The 16,021-nt window shown below is 41.3% G+C and overlaps 2 protein-coding genes across 2 annotated transcripts in view; one reads left to right on the top strand and one right to left on the bottom strand.

The window, feature by feature from the left end:
* The window catches only part of LOC141802789 (cyclic AMP-responsive element-binding protein 5-like), a 26,654-nt gene extending 15,710 nt beyond the window's left edge, over positions 1-10,944 (bottom strand). The window contains exons 1-3 of the mRNA XM_074686517.1: positions 10,736-10,944; positions 2,764-2,830; positions 1,605-1,698 (exon numbers count right to left, since the gene is read on the bottom strand). Of these exons, the coding sequence (XP_074542618.1) occupies positions 1,605-1,698; positions 2,764-2,830; positions 10,736-10,794 (220 nt within the window). The 5' untranslated portion in view covers positions 10,795-10,944. The remainder of the gene's footprint in view (positions 1-1,604; positions 1,699-2,763; positions 2,831-10,735) is intronic.
* jazf1a (JAZF zinc finger 1a) overlaps positions 10,211-16,021 on the top strand; it is an 18,309-nt gene continuing 12,498 nt past the window's right edge. Inside the window, exon 1 of the mRNA XM_074686518.1 lies at positions 10,211-10,494. Coding sequence (XP_074542619.1) covers positions 10,380-10,494 — 115 coding nt within the window. The 5' untranslated portion in view covers positions 10,211-10,379. The remainder of the gene's footprint in view (positions 10,495-16,021) is intronic.

The raw sequence follows: 16,021 nt of genomic DNA, 5'->3' as shown, positions 1-16,021 counted from the left end.
GTTTTCTGAATCAGCTTTCCCCCAAGCCATAATGCCGGGTCTCCTCTCAGCCGTGCTCTCTGTCTCTCCCTGTGATAACATCAGTCTGTCTCTCAGAGCCGTCTAAACATGAAGGGGTCAAAGGTCAGCTGTGCTCTTTGTTTTGACACGAGATTTCCTGCAGGAGGTGTGGCAGGCTGCAGGACAGAAACACAGAGGGGGGAGGAGGAGGAGACGCAGGGGGGAGGGTCTGCTGCAGAGGTTAGATGTCAGGCTGATGTTTACATGTAGACAGACAGCTGTGTCCATGGCGACAGCCTGTGTCACCTGACCATGAGCATGGATCTTGGTGGCGCAAAAAATGTTGCTTAGGTGGTGATTCTTCTTGGCACGCATGCTGTGACCCCCCTTAGCATTGTAGGGCTTTTATATTTACAGCCTAAAAGACATGATGTGAAACTGGAAAACAAATGGCTAAATGAATAAAAACACTGATTTGTTTTTCCTTGAAACAACTTAAATCTTATTATTTTACCATTACAGAAGCACAGCTTTTAAACCTTTTGTTGCATGCAGTGCACTCCAGGGTTTGATCGTGGTTTTATGAGGGACATTTCCTCCTAATTCTAGTTTTTACAATTGCAATAAGCATTTTAAGTAGCATTTAGAATATCATGGGACACTAAATCCCATGAAAACTTGATTTTCTTTGGGCTGGCATCTCTTTGGACAAAATGACCTTTTTTTATTCACTGGTGGGAAAAATTGGGACTTGAAAGAAGAGGAAGATTATACAAAATCTGTTGGGAAAGTCACAAGGTTTTCCAGTGTTTATGCAACTATGATATAAAGTTAAAAGAGGTCTTTTTACTGTATAGTTAATGCGTATGAAAAATACATGGGAATAGCCTTAGGTAGGGATTGTTTCCTTGTTTTTCCCAGAGTTATCACTCTAAATTCACATCTTCTACATCGTACTGTTAGCTTAAAAAAGCAAAATAAAGTCATCTTTTTTTGGTTTGTATTCATGTAAATCAAAATTACTATTTGGTAATTTCAGACAATATTGCAGATCATTATTTTTTAAACTCTGAAGAATGCAGACTTCACCTGCATATTTCACCTTTCTTCTTTTTTTTTTCAGTCAATAAATATAATTTAAAGTAATCTGTTCAGTTTGTATGTGCTGACCACTGCATCTCCTCTCTATGTTTTTAAACCTTAGTGGTTCCTCTCTAAAGCTGTTATCATTATACAACATATTTGGTCTAATCTGATGCAGTATAGCGTACAAGCTGCAACAGGAGCTGCTCTGTTTCACAGCGCAGGCTGTCAAAGGGAAGGAAGCCTGTATTGAGCTTATCTGATTCCATACTGTATAACGTGAAGTCATCACTTTTTCATGCTGAAAGCGCTGGAACAGGTCACCACACACTCTGTGCCAATCTGGGGGACTTATAACATGTTTATAAACTAAAAGAGAAAAAATGAGGAATAGATTAAAGCTATGACACCATCAGAGGCTGAGAAAAACCATTAACACGCCTTATTTTAAACCTATTTTGTATATGAGCATGTACGATACAACAGTGTTGTATTTGCTGTTTCACTGTGAGCTGGCTCACCTGTAAAGGCTGTGTCAGTCTTGATAGAGGGGAACTTGAGGGTCATCTCATGCTTGTGTCTGTGGATGATCAGGTGCTCCTCTAGCTGGAAACGCTGCAGCACACCGACAGAGTGAAAGAGACATGAGGAGATGTGTGCAGCTGTGCGACGTGACACATAAGATGAGGTGTTTAGTCAAATCAGCTGATTGAGCTGAATAATCAGTCACAAGGGTGTTAACAGGTTAGGTACTTATCACACTGGGTGTTGAGCAAATGAAACATATTTAAACAGTTTATTCATTAATATATAATTCTATATTAGTGAGCACTGAATGGTTTGGATTGTTTTCTTGTTCTTTATGTCACTGGTGTTCTCAAATTAATAATTATTGTACACTGCACTGCAAAAAAGTGAAATCTTTTCAAGTGTTTTAGTCTTGTTTTAGTAAGAATTGTCTTATTACTCTTGATATAAACCACATTAACCTGCACAGTACAGTAAAGTCTTGTTTCAAGTTTTTTTTTTATTCAGAAATGAAGTCTGAATTGCTTGTAACAAGTAAAAAAAAATCTGCCAGTGGAACAAGAAAATTGTGCTTGTCCATTGTTTAACAACTAGAATGTCTTGATAGAAGTAACTTTTCTCTTATTCCACTGGCAGATTTTTTTTACTAATTACAAGAAATCTAGAGCTCATTTATGTCTTTGTATAACTTGAAATAAGACATTTTTTTCTGCACTGATAAGTTGGATATGGCTCATATTTAGTCTAATAAGACATTTTTTACTAGAAATAAGACAAAAACACTTGATAAGATTTCGATTTTTGCAGTGTAGCCTTTTGAGCACAATATCTAACATTTCCAAACTGGCTAATAAATCCTTATATTTGGAAAATCCTATAACTATCACCCTGGAAATACACTGTGTCTACTCTTTTTTTTGCATCACACAGCTATCCAGACTGTGCGGCTGGCCTCATTAACTGCATATTGTTCAGTTTCTTACAATTAACGGCCACTGAAAACAACCTTTTCTACCCCCTAACTTTAAATCAAATCTACTTTACATCCTTTAGTAAATGATCTCATTCATTAATCAAGTTTGATAAAGCTTAATAAATATATTTTAAAGCTGTAACATTGCATAATGCTCACACATTCTGTATTCTGCTGACCTGAGAGCAGCCGGGAGCGCCGCACACATAAGGCCTGTCCTGTTTGTCATTCATGTCATACACAAGCCTGCAAAAGAGAGGAAGCAAGAACAACATATTAACAATATAATGCATGCAGAGAACTGCTGTTACTTCTCTGTTGTGAATTTTGTTCAGTCAGACACAATGCCTTCAGATCAGCCACTCACTATGATACAGTTATCACCTCTTATGTAATGTATTTATGTTCAGACTATGTGTAATAGGGAAGATGATGATGCAAATGATCCCCTCGGTGCCAGCAAGTAATTTGTAAGTGCAAGAACTATAATAAACCAATCTGTGCTTCTTCAAACTACTCATTACTAATAACATGTAAGCTTTAAAAGTATCAAAGTCTTACATGATCATGATCGTCACTTTTCCTGTTATTAATGTTGTTTAATGCTAAGTGGAGGGCAGTTGTTTCCCCTGTAATTAAGCTTTCATCGGAGCATCAGTTAATAATACCAGTGTGATAAAAGGGGTGTAACATAAAAAAGAAGACATCATCTGGTTTGAATGTCAACACAAACACAAAATAAAGAGACTGCTATGACCCAAAATGCAGACGTCACCCTGTCTTGACCCTCTTTGCTCGTCGCTGAGGATATGAAGTGAGTGATGGGGGGTAATTATGACTTTCTTGAAGTGCTCCTGCTCCTGGCCCTTAGTTTCTGCTGAGAGCAAAGGAAGAAGCCTTCAACTCCCTGACCTCTGGCATTCCTCTCAGCTGACTGTCACCAAACAGGACTCACACACTTGTATCTGGTAAGGGACCCAGAGGTCAATAAGGCAGCCCTTCCTTGACTTTTATGTCCTCCTTTAGTGCTGATAATAACTCCAGACAAGAGGAAGAAGTGATTGAGAAGGGGTTAAAGGTGGAGAAAGCAGGGGTGAGGAGTGCACTGAATGTATTCGCAGGTACACAATGCACAGTCTGAAAGTTTGTGTGAGCGGAAAGCGCTGAGGGGATGGCAAAGTGAGTCCTGATGTTATGGGAAAGAGTGAGAGCTATAGAGAGGAGCGGGGAGAGACAGAGGGCAAAAGTACATGCTTCCATAAGAAATGGAAAGTATGTGTGTGTGAGCATGTGTGTGTGTGTGTGTGAGTTTGGGGGGGGGGGTTGAGAGTGACATTACAGGGTGATGGCGAGGAGAATGGAAAGGGCAAGTGGCAGAGAAAGAGAGAGAGAGGAGGATGACACAATGAATTGAGGAGAGAAGGAATGAGGGCGGGAGGAGGCGCAGGGAGGGCCTACTCCTCCTGACAGGTTTGAACCTGCCTCTGCCCCTATTTTCCAGCCCCCGCCACATAGAGGTGACTTCATAGGTGTGTGTCAGCTTGTGTTATTGTGTTATAAAACAGAGAAAGAAAGAAAGCATCCACAACAACACAATCAATGACTAAGTGATTGACAGTCCTAAAAAATAGTGGGCAAAAAAAGTCTGGAGGTTTCCTGATTTTAGATTTAGGACATGTTATACCCTGCAGCACTTATATTACATAATGTGAATTTTCATTATTTGATCAACAGATCTACCTCAATAAGATCAGTCATAATATTGAGCAGCTTTTGGCTCTAAAGCTGTCCCCATTTTAGCAGCACTTGCACAAGAGAAGCACACTCAGCACATTTTCAGCAAAACCTTCTGTCAGAGTGGTTACATCAATGCGCAATGACGTCATCCTTAATACATAAATCCGACAAGGGGGCATACTTCATGTTGCCAATTCAAGACGGATTAATGCCGTGTTTGCGTTTCAATAATGATAAATGTGGGTCAGCTACATTTTTAGACTTCTTTTTCCCGCCTCCTCTTCTGTCATAAGTAAAGGTAACTCTCATGACAGCAGTAGAGATAAACAACAAAACTCACACAACTTTTGAAACCACCTGTGAATCTTCTACATCTCCATGTGCAGACACAAAGTAAGACCCAAAGTTTAAGAAATGTCCCGAAACAGCTCCGGACTCATTCAGCAAACAGTAAGCAGCGGATCCAACCGGCAAACTCCTCCGGCAAGTCAGCAGCCGGTGTCTGTGAATGTCCCAGAAACATGCCGGTGTGTGCCGCTCGTCAGTACTCCGCGAAGCAACCTGTTCAACTCATAAACAAGCCCGGCACAGCTGTATGGAGCGAGCTGTCACACCCCCAAATAGACGCTCCTGCCTGGTGATGAGACTTGAACCGGGACAGCGAGCCAAAAACTTTACACCGTTAACTTTAAAGTAGCGCTAAAAATGTCAAAAAATGACGCCCAAAAGTACACTCAGCAAACCGTGACAGGAGTAAAAAGTCCGCTTTCAGAGATGTTTAAAGTTTTGTGAATGAAAGTAAATTGCGGAGGCTTACCTACAAGTAGAGAGGGACAAGCGGCGCTCCAGAGAGGAACCACGTTGGACTGGAGCGGGATTACAATACGTTCTATTTACAGAAGCATTACATCATCCTCCCGATGACGTCACGTGGGATTCCTGAACTTCTAAATCATTGCGGTCCCGTACGGAGAGAGGGATTCAGGGGGGCGGGGTTACGACACCGACCGGTAGGGGGACGTGCCGAACAGGATAGCAACATGGTGGTTGGGCTTGGACCGGTAGGCAGAAACCCCGAGTCGGACACACCGGCAGCAACGTGACGGGACGAAGGGGCAGACCGGGTGGGCGGATGTTTCCCCCCTTTCTCCTAATTTACTTTGACTGACTGAAACGGGACGTCCCAGTGCCTGCATCGAGTCTTCAGTATGAGCAACAGCCCACGAGTGTTTTCTTTCTTTCTTTCTTTCTTTTTCCCCAAAACTTTTTGTTCGTCATGATTTTCTTTGACATATGAAAATAAAACAACAAAAGACACTTGATGATGGGGAGAGCAAATGAACCGTGTATTGTTCCTCTTTTCCTTTATGACTATTTGACGGTGATGGGGTGAATGACGATAATCAGCGTCGTTAAAACAACAACTAAAACAATTTATTAACAAACAGAAATACACTGACCTCAAACTACTTTTCTCCTTTATGTTCCTATTTTTAATTCTTTATATTAACATGCAATGTATGTTCAACCACTTCACTTTTAACAACCTGTGTCTATTTTTTCTTGTTGAGTTTTCTGTATGTTTTCACATGGATAATTCATTGGCTATCATTTCTTTTAAGTTGTTGAATTTTTGGTTAAAATAACATAGGCTAAAAGACATTTAAAGTTGGCCATTAAACTAAATTTACAACCTGTAAGTACTTGGCCTTTTTTTTTTTTTATTAAAACTTGCCTCTTATCTCATGTATTGATCTATTTTATTGAAGCTATCACACTTGTTTCTTAAATGTAAGCCTAGCTTTCAGTTTATTGTTATAGAGACTGCAACTAGTTCTAAAGAGTCACTCAAAACAGTAGTATATGTATAATCACTTTTTGATTCTGATTCTGATCTGGATCTTTCACTCCAAAAAACTGGGAAAAAATGATTTTAAACATTTATGAAATGTTTTGTCCTATACACCTTAAAATTTATTTTATAAAATTTAAAAAGATAGAAAAATACATATTTAAGGTCTAATATCTTATATGGTTGTTAGCCTACAGGCAAATGAACTGGTGTTTAGCTCATTGGACAGTTGATGTTGATATTAAAAAGTGTTAATGGTTAAAAAATTCTTTCATTTTTGGGGAATGCCTGATAGTTGTGTATGTTTGTGATAATGTCAGTGCTTACAGTGCAAAGTCATCTGACAAGTTTGAACCTGAAGGCGTGGATGCTGCTGCTGTTAGAGGGGTTTGAGCACATATGACAGCTATTGCCATATGACAGCTGATTCATCAGTGTACTTAATCGTAGGCTGTTAAACCTAGATGCAGTTCAGTAACTCTTAGAATTAGTTAGCCAAGCATATAACTGGATCAAAAACCCGGCATGTTCATACAATCAAAGCAAATGAGGAACATTTGCCAACGGAAGTGAGGTGATACTGATGAAAAATAGCACATTTAGGTAGATTTTGCCTGTTCATCTGCAGCTTGTGTTAAATATGATGTCATTGGTTATGATGAGGCTAGAAACAACACCAATTCACTCTGCAAACTTTTGACAGTTTAAGAGAGAAAAGAGCCACAAGATCTGTTCAATTTGAGTTTCTGAAATAAATAAATGACTTTTAATCAGTATTTTGAGAAAATAACAGAAATGTTGTCACACAATCTCACTGACCTTACAAACTAAAAGTAGGGTCTTTGATCATTCACATCTCCCCGGAGCTAAAACAGAGTAATATCTCTGCCATGTTTGGGCAGGCTTTCCGGACTCCAGCCTGGCAGGGGCCGAACTCTGGGCAATGGTTTTGTTGTGGTTGAAGAGCAAAATGTGACCAAACCCTACTGACTCATCATCCACCAATCACCTAAAGTATGCAAATTCTTACAGCCATGGCAACAGGGAGAAACAGGAAGTTGTGATGATGTCACTCTGTGTTTTGAGCTCTTCCCCAGTTTGGATGTGTGTCGGGGAGTTTTGTTTTCACTGAAGATAAGGGAAGTTTTACAACACGTGTGCTCGCAGCCACACTGAGGAGTGTATGACGGCAGCCAGGAAGTCTCAGGCTGGAGCCTCGGAGCAGACAATGCCACGGAGATTACAACTAGCTCCATAACTCAGAGACTCCACCAGCCATTAGTATCTGGCATCTTCAGCCCTGCATGGCTTTTAACAGCCAGACTGGGAGCTTTAGAGGGCTGCTTGCTTTAGAGCCTGATGTCACCTTATCTGAAGATATATAGGGTTTCAGGTCAGAGGTCAGAAAAACTTCTGGACCTCATGCAGCTTTTTCATTATTTTAACTTCATTACACATTAATTTTCTTCAGTTTGATGCGTGGTTGTTAAGAACTATTTTCATCAATAGTGTATGGTCATCTTGTTTTATAATGCAATGGTTAAAGTTAAATTTACATCCAAATCCCCTGACATATGGATACATATAAAGGGGTGCATGTATGGATAGGTATAGATTTAAATCACTCTACATAAAATGCACGAAAGCAGAGTTCTCGGACTATTAGTCTTAAATCAAAAAGTAAGGGATAGTTAGAAAAGCCTCGCAAGTTTGTAATCGATCCCACACTGTAACACTGTGCGCCACCCACAGACCTGAGATCAGATGAAGTCATGCTCTGTAAACTCTCCGTGTGTCTCTCCCCTCTGCTCCTGCGTTTCACAACACATGCTACCACTCTCATTTACGTAATGGTGCTAGGAACTGCGTCACTGTCACAGTTCTGATACACCGTGTGTAAGTGTGTATATGTTGAGTGTGTGCCTACATGTCTCAGTGTAAGAGAGAACATCTGTGCTGGGCTGATGAAGTCACTGAGTTTCTCTACTGTACGTGTGCGAGAGAATGTGAACACACAGTGAAGTCATGATGTTTCTGTGTGTGTGTGTGTGTTTCAGCCTGTACTTGTAGCAGTGAATCTAAGTTTATTTTGTTTTTGTGAGTGTGTGGGTTTGATAGTGTTACTCATATAGAGGGCAGTCAGAAAATGAGTGAGTGTGTGCCCAGGTTTTAAAGTTGTTTGCTGAAGTCTCTGGCCAGTGGTTTATGACAGGCCATTTTAACGCTCGATTAACAGGTCCAGCACAGGCCAGCCGGCCCTGGTTAGCCATCCACTGTGATTTAAGGACATTCTCCTCTCTCTGGGAGCCACACACACACACACACACACACACACACACACACACACACACACACACACACACACACACACACACACACTCTCACACACACATGCAACAAAGTCCTCTCCTCACCACTGAACCCTAACAGGGTAACATTAATCTGTGAACTTTATGGATGTAATAAATGCTGCTGTCAATGCTATGAAACTGCTATATCTTAAGTAATGTACACTCAGAAACTCAAAATGATTTAGAGAAATCACACATGACTTTGCCAGTAACTAAAGACAGACAGCACTTTTTAGTTTTATAGATACAGTGATTGATTTGCACAGTCAAACTTGTTTTTTGTCATCATGTCAAATGTTGGCTCTGGTACATCCCAGGACCATAATCCTGTCATTTTATACATTTTACTCCCAATAGCAGTTGTAAGCAACTATAAATGCACGAAAGGCATTCAAAACAAGAAGAAGCAAAAAAACATAACTGCTCTGTGTGGAAAAATATAATTAAGCAACTAATAACTGTGATAAAGATAAGAGATGAATGAATGTCCGCCTAGCTCTGGCTCACAACCAGTCATGGGACGATGATACTGCCACTCCTGACTTTAAATGATGCTTATCATCTGGAGCCTGATCCACCTACTAAACTGTTTTCACACAGAGTAAAATGACTAATGCTAAGGTCTATTTAGTCAGCAAAGCCTAGATCCTAGACTCCAGAGTGTGTTTTTTTAGTATTTCAGCTTGCTCATTCTGTATTCATGTCTTCAGACAGTGAAGAGGCACGTTTTGTTTGATTTAAAAAGTTACAGCCTGTTCTTAACAACTGATCATGTTCTGCTTTTCCAGATTTAACATGGTGACAATATTTGATTTGTTGTTTTCCAAACAAATTACATGAAATGTAAGTGTTCTAATCAAAATGCTGTTTATCTTGTTCTCTAGTGTCTTGTAAGGCCATGTAGGCTGGGTTCCATGTTGTTGGATACTTCTGCATTAAATATTTGAAATGTTATATAGTCATGCTTAAAAGTTCAACATAGCATGACAATGGGTTGGTTCTCCTAAATTTGGTGCTCTCCTCCATATTACTTTAAGTAAGCCGCAGAATTACATGTGACAGTTTGTCCTCACTGAAGACTCAAATATTTCCACTCTTGTAAACCAAATCTGTGAAATCTGAGGCTAGTGGAGGCTGTCACTCTGCAACTGGCAAAATGTCTGTTGTTTTATGCTGTGTTAATACGGTGAATCAAAACACCAGTATGCCAACAGAAAAAATCAAGACGTTCCCCATTCCCATCCATTATATTACATTTCAAGATATGCTTCAGTTTGTTGCTTTAATTAACAATATGAAGAGGGACCATGATTTGAATAAGTTCTTTAAACTGCCCTGGTACTGTCTGATTAAACAAGCAATATAATATAATATAATATAATATAATATAATATAATATAATATAATATAATATAATATAATATAATATAACAAACAGTAAGAAGTAAGAAATCATGTTTTTTTTTCATGCATTTGGCTTTAAGAATTATCATTTGGCTCCATATTTCCACTTTCAGTAAGAGGTGTCTTAGTGCATATGTCTGATTTATCAAAATGTGTTTGAAAAGACCTGAAACATCACAGTCGGCTCCCCGGGGACCCAGATACCAACAGGTAGGCAGGTCGTGACGTAGGCTGCCACCAACCAGCCCTCCGCCTCCCCCCATCCCCACCCCCACCGTCCCGCCTGCCTCCCAGCTGCGTCCGCCGCTGTCCTGTCTGGTCACCCGGTGTCTGCTCCGCCGCTCCGCGCTCTGCGGCGCTCCCTCCCCGAACCCGAAGACTCTGCCTCCTCGTTCACCGCCCCGGTTCCCGGTCCCCCCCTACACCCGGTGAATGCACACGCGCCGAAACCATGACGGGCATCGCCGCTGCTTCTTTCTTCTCTAATTCCTGCAGGTTCGGGGGCTGCGGTCTCCAGTTCGAGTCTCTCGCCGAGCTCATCGTCCACATCGAGGACAATCACATCGGTGAGTCGGGCCGGAGGGGGGGGAGTCTGAGCTAGGCAGCTAGCTGGTATTAGCCTGCTAGTTAGCTGAACGCAGACAGGCTCGGTTTGCATTCCGCTATTCCTGCTGCTCGCTCTCCGTCGAGGCTCGTCAGAGTGCGAGTTATTCGCCACCAGTAGACTTGATTCTCTTAGAAAACAGTCTTCATCTTTTAAATCAGTGTTAGGCTTTTTTTGTATCTTGCATTTACCGTCATAGTTACCTTTTGCAGCGGTAACTCGACTCCGAGGGCCGCGTAGGTCTCATAGGTATTACTAGCATTCCGACCAGGCAGCGGTTTGTCGGCTAACAGTGAAGAGGAGTCGGTGTGTTTACGTTTCCAGGCCTGATGGACACCAGCCGGGGCTTCAGGCACGCTGTTTGTGTATTGAGCTGCCAACAAGTCTGTCGTTTTTGTCACCTCAGGTGTTTGAACCTATGCAGACGTCGATGCATTTGAATGCTTTTCGATAATGTGGGTGTCACCCATTACCATTAAACTAAGTCATTTAAAGTTCAAGTAGTTTTGCAATGAAATGATTGGATATTCTTCTTCGTGCATAAGTTTCAACTTGTTGCACAATTTTGCCTACATCATCATCTGACAGTAACCTGGTGTGTTACCTCTTGTCATCAGATATTCAACAGACATGCTGGATGTCATAAAATTAAATGTTGAGGCAACAGGGACAGAATTAACTGTGAGTCGAATATTAATCAGTTTTGTACTTGTTTTTATATTTCAGACTTTCATTTTTTCTCCAAACAATGCATATGAAAAGTGTTAACACTCAAAATTTATAACGTTTAAAATTGTGCAGCTTTTTGTGCATGCAGAGGCATCTTATATGTAAGCGCAAAAATGAAAAGCTTCTTTACATCATCAACCAGTGTTTAATGGCAAAGAAGACTGTTGTGGTATATAATACACAAGGCAACATCGAGCTAGTTTGATGTTTGAAACTTTTTGCGCCAAATGCTTGCTTCAGCATGATAACATAATACCACACTGCCAGATTAACCTATAATCCACTGAATTAAATGACTTTGTGGAATAAAACAGAAAGAAGTGAAACCTCCAAATAAGGGGAAACAGAGTTGATCAGGGCAAATCATTATTAGTGGCGTGTATCCATCCTCAGGAGGCTGTTTGTGGCAGTGGGGGTGAGGGGGATACAAGGGATGCTTCATTGAGCCAGTCTCCATGGCAACTGGCTGTCTCCAAAGGGGGCTGGGGGCAGGATATTGGCTGAGTTATTGCACACCTGCTGTCTCACCACCAAAGAACACTACCATGCTGCCAGCTGTGGTAGGGACACTGATGCTTGATGTTGATTGTGGACAGGAGAGATCTGCTTATGTAAAGAAAAACAAATCAGGGGTTAGTCAAGTTCTGCATGAGGTGAAAGTGTTGAGGTGTGGGTGTTGGTGTTGTGTACTGAGCTTAATCCGGCCATATGTTCAAAGGATCTGCAGCAAATTGACCAAAAAAGAGGAATGCAAATCAATGCTAAGAGACACTTTTTTTTTTTTTTTTTTACCTGTGGATGTATATCTACACGTCTCTCCAGTACACTCAGTATTTAATTCAAAGGATGTATAAGGAGCTGATTTGAGGAATTACATTTTAGCCTTTTGGTTGCTAGCTGATGTATGCACCCATCTGGCTCCTCATTTGACCTTTGACCTCAACCGTCAGCTGAGCAGAAAGACCAATCCCCAGTCAGATCATTTGGATTAATGAGTTTTCCCTCTGCTAGCTTCTTCTGCTCATCAGCAGCGTCACGATCACACTTAAAGCCTAATCAATATCTCCTGCAGATCAGTTACCACAGGGGTGAGTGTGACAGATGGAGGGAAAAGAGGTGAGGGATTGGGGGGTTAGGGGCGTCTGGCATTTAGCTTTGACACCCCCCTTTTAGGTTTGAAACGGTGCAGCCAAGTGTGATCAACAATCAATCAGAAGATAAGCTAATCTGATCCTCTGGGCTTTTTCACAGCCTATGTGAGAACAGGTTTTTAGAGCTTCAGAGATAACAGACGGCATCGATTGCGGTCTGCCCTGCAGAGTGCATACAGATTATAAAAACAGCAGACACTTACTATAAATCAGATTATCAAGGCAGGGGTGACAACAGGCTGGGGCGATCAGACAGAAATAGCGGTTGAAGTGAGTCATTGGGTCCCTCAGGTCAGATCAGTGTAGCTCTGTCTCAGGAACATCTGCTTATTAATGCAGGCTGTGCTGCCCTCTTGTGGTGGGTCAAACTAGGAGCTGCTGTTCTCAAAAATATTTTTTCTCCTCATCTCAATGATCTCATTTGTATCTTATTCACAGACTCCTAGAAAAGAAGGCAGAGAGCACATGTGTTGATCCTGCCCTGATCCTTTCCGTGAGAAAATGAGGTAATATGCAGGTCTGCAGTGCTGACCTCATGCTGTTTAGATTACAGCTGAAGAGAGGGGGAAACAGGTTGTGTGAATGCTGTTTAGCCGTGTTTGGTTGTTGTTGAGATTTTTGTGTGGTGGCTTTAGGTAAGACTTGAGGAATGTAATGATGTCAGGCTTGTCAGTCTGCGTGCACGGCAGCGCTGCTGAGCTGTGTTCCCACCTGCACAAGCACATACCTGCCTCTTATCTCAACAAAGAGCAGCTGGGAGGGAGGGAGGGGTGGAAATAGAGATTAGAAGTAGGGAAGAGATTTAAAGGAGAAAGGGAGAATATGGGGCTAGAGCACAGGGGAATCCCAAACATCTCAGCCCCGTTTGGACTCTGGTGTCTGGTTTTACAGCTCGTATCAAAGGCTGAGCTGAGACTTTGCATGTGGAGTCAGGTCAGCATTGAGTTTTTATGTGAAATGACTACTGAAGCAACATGATAATTGACCTACATTACCTTGTATAATCATTTAGCCTGCAGGCTAACTTTGGCTGTATTTCTCCATTCAGTGTGAATCATAGGACAGGACAAAGCATCACGCTTGTGAAGAAGTATTATGTGTCATTACCAGGTAGGAAAATCCCTTTCTTGCTGCTGCTAGCTGCTGGGAATAATGGTATACTTTCATAGCTCAGATGGTTTGGGGAAAATGACAGAAATTGCATTGCATCTTGGATTCTGCTAATTGTGCTTAGTAATTTTTTTATTCTTCATTGATGTTCAGATTCAATTTTGTGGAGCCAGAATCTTCACAACTAAAATAAGAATGCTGCATTAAGGATTGATGTAGTCTCTGTGACACCACTCATTAGTTTCTGTAGAGAAGTTACTGTAAAGTAAAGTTGCTGTAAAGTTTGCTTTAGCTTTAGCAGCTAGCCTCAAGGGGACACTCACAAAACTGCAGCGTTTTTATCACTTGGTCCAAATGACAAAAAAATAATATTTTTGTTTTTTTCAGTGGTTGATCTAGTTATAAATCATCCAATTTCCCTCTCATTACATACTGCTCAGCCTATTGTCTCAATACCGCACACTCTTTATAAAACAAATGTCTCATTTACTCCTATTAAGCCAAAGGACAGCCAACATCACAGGTAGCATATTGTGCTAGTGCAACCAAAACATGCACAGGAACAACTTGGCTGGTTAAGGCACCTACACTTGATTAAAACCTATCAATTACAAAGTTGAAGACCTTTCAGGTCTGTTCTATCTACAACAGGCCAGATTCTAGTAGGTGTTTAAACCAGAGGCTTATGGCTCTGGATATTTGACTGACAGAAATAAACTTCTCCAAAAAAATAGAATTTAGACATAAATAATCATGATCAAAATTGACAACAGTTACATTTTGTCTCATTTTAATGTGTGTTTTAATTTTACAGTTGATTTTAGAGCTCTAAGTCTTCAATTTCACAGTCAGTGAACACTTATCCTCCTTAAAGGTAGGGTCTGCAAGAATTTTTGTAACTTGTTAGTTAACACAAAATTCACTGCACTTTCTTGAATCAGTGCCAGTGGCATGGCACAACCACAGCCTCTGAAAGAAGATACTTGAATACACTCACTAGCCCAGCAACCACCTGCAGCATTGCGTTTCTCTGTGGGAGAGACCTGAGAGCCGTGTACCTGACTTGGCATGTTAGCACAAGCTAATCATGGTTAACTGACAAGTACCGACTTGCGTCGCTCTTCATCCTGAGCTGGTCTTCATGTGTTCGAAAGTGAGTGAAAGTCGAGCCAAGCTTCACTCTCGCTTAGGAAAAAGCTTTATCTGTTGTTTCACTTTGGTTGTGTTTTTCTTTCTCTGTGCCATATCCACTATTGTTGCTGCTCTGATTAGCTTCTACTCACAATCATCAACATGCAAAGTCACTTGCACGCTTGTGATTGGCTGATGTAACCACGCATACTCTCTGCCTAGTAACGTCCTGCAACAACCAGGCTGTGGAGGGGGTTGAGGCAGGAACAGACACTGACACACATGCATAGAGGCTCATAGGAGCCTTTGAGCAGGATTATTCCCGTAAAAGTTGACATTTTAATTTTTTAGGAGAGACCTTTAACATTTAGTATATAGTCTATACATTACAGTGATTATTTTGTAAGGTTGCAACTTATTCTCAATACCTGGTATTTGTTATTTGGTCTTCTTATTGATTATTTTTAATGCTAAAAAAAGTCATAAATTACCTCAAACATACATTATTCACAGACACTTTTTTCCAGCTAACAGTCCAATACCCTTTAATCAATCTGATGTGCTTTAAATTGTAATAAAAAACAAAACAAAACAAAACAACAGGGATGCCAAAACCTGATATAGTATTGATTCTGTTGGGAATAAAACTTTCTCTATCAGTTGATCATCTCCTACTTCATCTGCATCTGTTTTTGGGATGTTTTATTTATTGAATAGAACAAAGCAGGCCAATCCAGTCTTCATTCCTTGGATCATTTCCCATCCTAATTTTCTGAGGTGTGACACGGGAAGGGGTGTGTGTTTGTGCATGTGAGAGTGTGTGTTCACCTTGCTTCCTGAACGACTTGTCAGGGTGTAAGCACAGCAATTAGTGGACTGGAATCCTGAACTGGAAACTGCAGACCCTCTATGTTCACAGTCACACAGTTTGCCTTTCGGAAGTCACAGGGCCCGAGCGCCCCACCAAGCTCTGGGAAGTGTAATTACAGAGAAGTTTGTCTTTTCCCCCCACCCATACCCCCCCTCCTCCTCTCTACCTCCATCCGGTTGCCTGCTGCTCTAGAAACACGTTAAAAAGCTCTCTGTGGCTTAATTAGCAGTCTACAAAACAAGCCATGCATTCTTGGCCTGGTTTCAAAACATGTGAAAGCACACACTCACACACACTCTCCCACACACGTGTGCAGTGGGCCCATGCCCTGCACACGGTGTGTATACAGCAGGGGGCAGTAGTGCTCTGCTGCTGAAAGATGAATGTCTGTGTTGAAGTGAGCAGAGTGGCTGTTGATTGGGTGCTGCATTTAATGACAGGAATGCTAATTGGGGAGATATTTATAGACCCTGGAGACCCCGAAATGTAGCTGTCAG

The sequence above is a fragment of the Halichoeres trimaculatus genome, unplaced genomic scaffold (genome assembly GCF_033239565.1).
Source record: "Halichoeres trimaculatus isolate MK-OKI-2021-1 unplaced genomic scaffold, fHalTri1.1 fHalTri1_scaffold_14, whole genome shotgun sequence".
NCBI lineage: Eukaryota > Metazoa > Chordata > Actinopteri > Labriformes > Labridae > Halichoeres > Halichoeres trimaculatus.
This window is presented reverse-complemented; position numbering and strand designations above follow the sequence as displayed.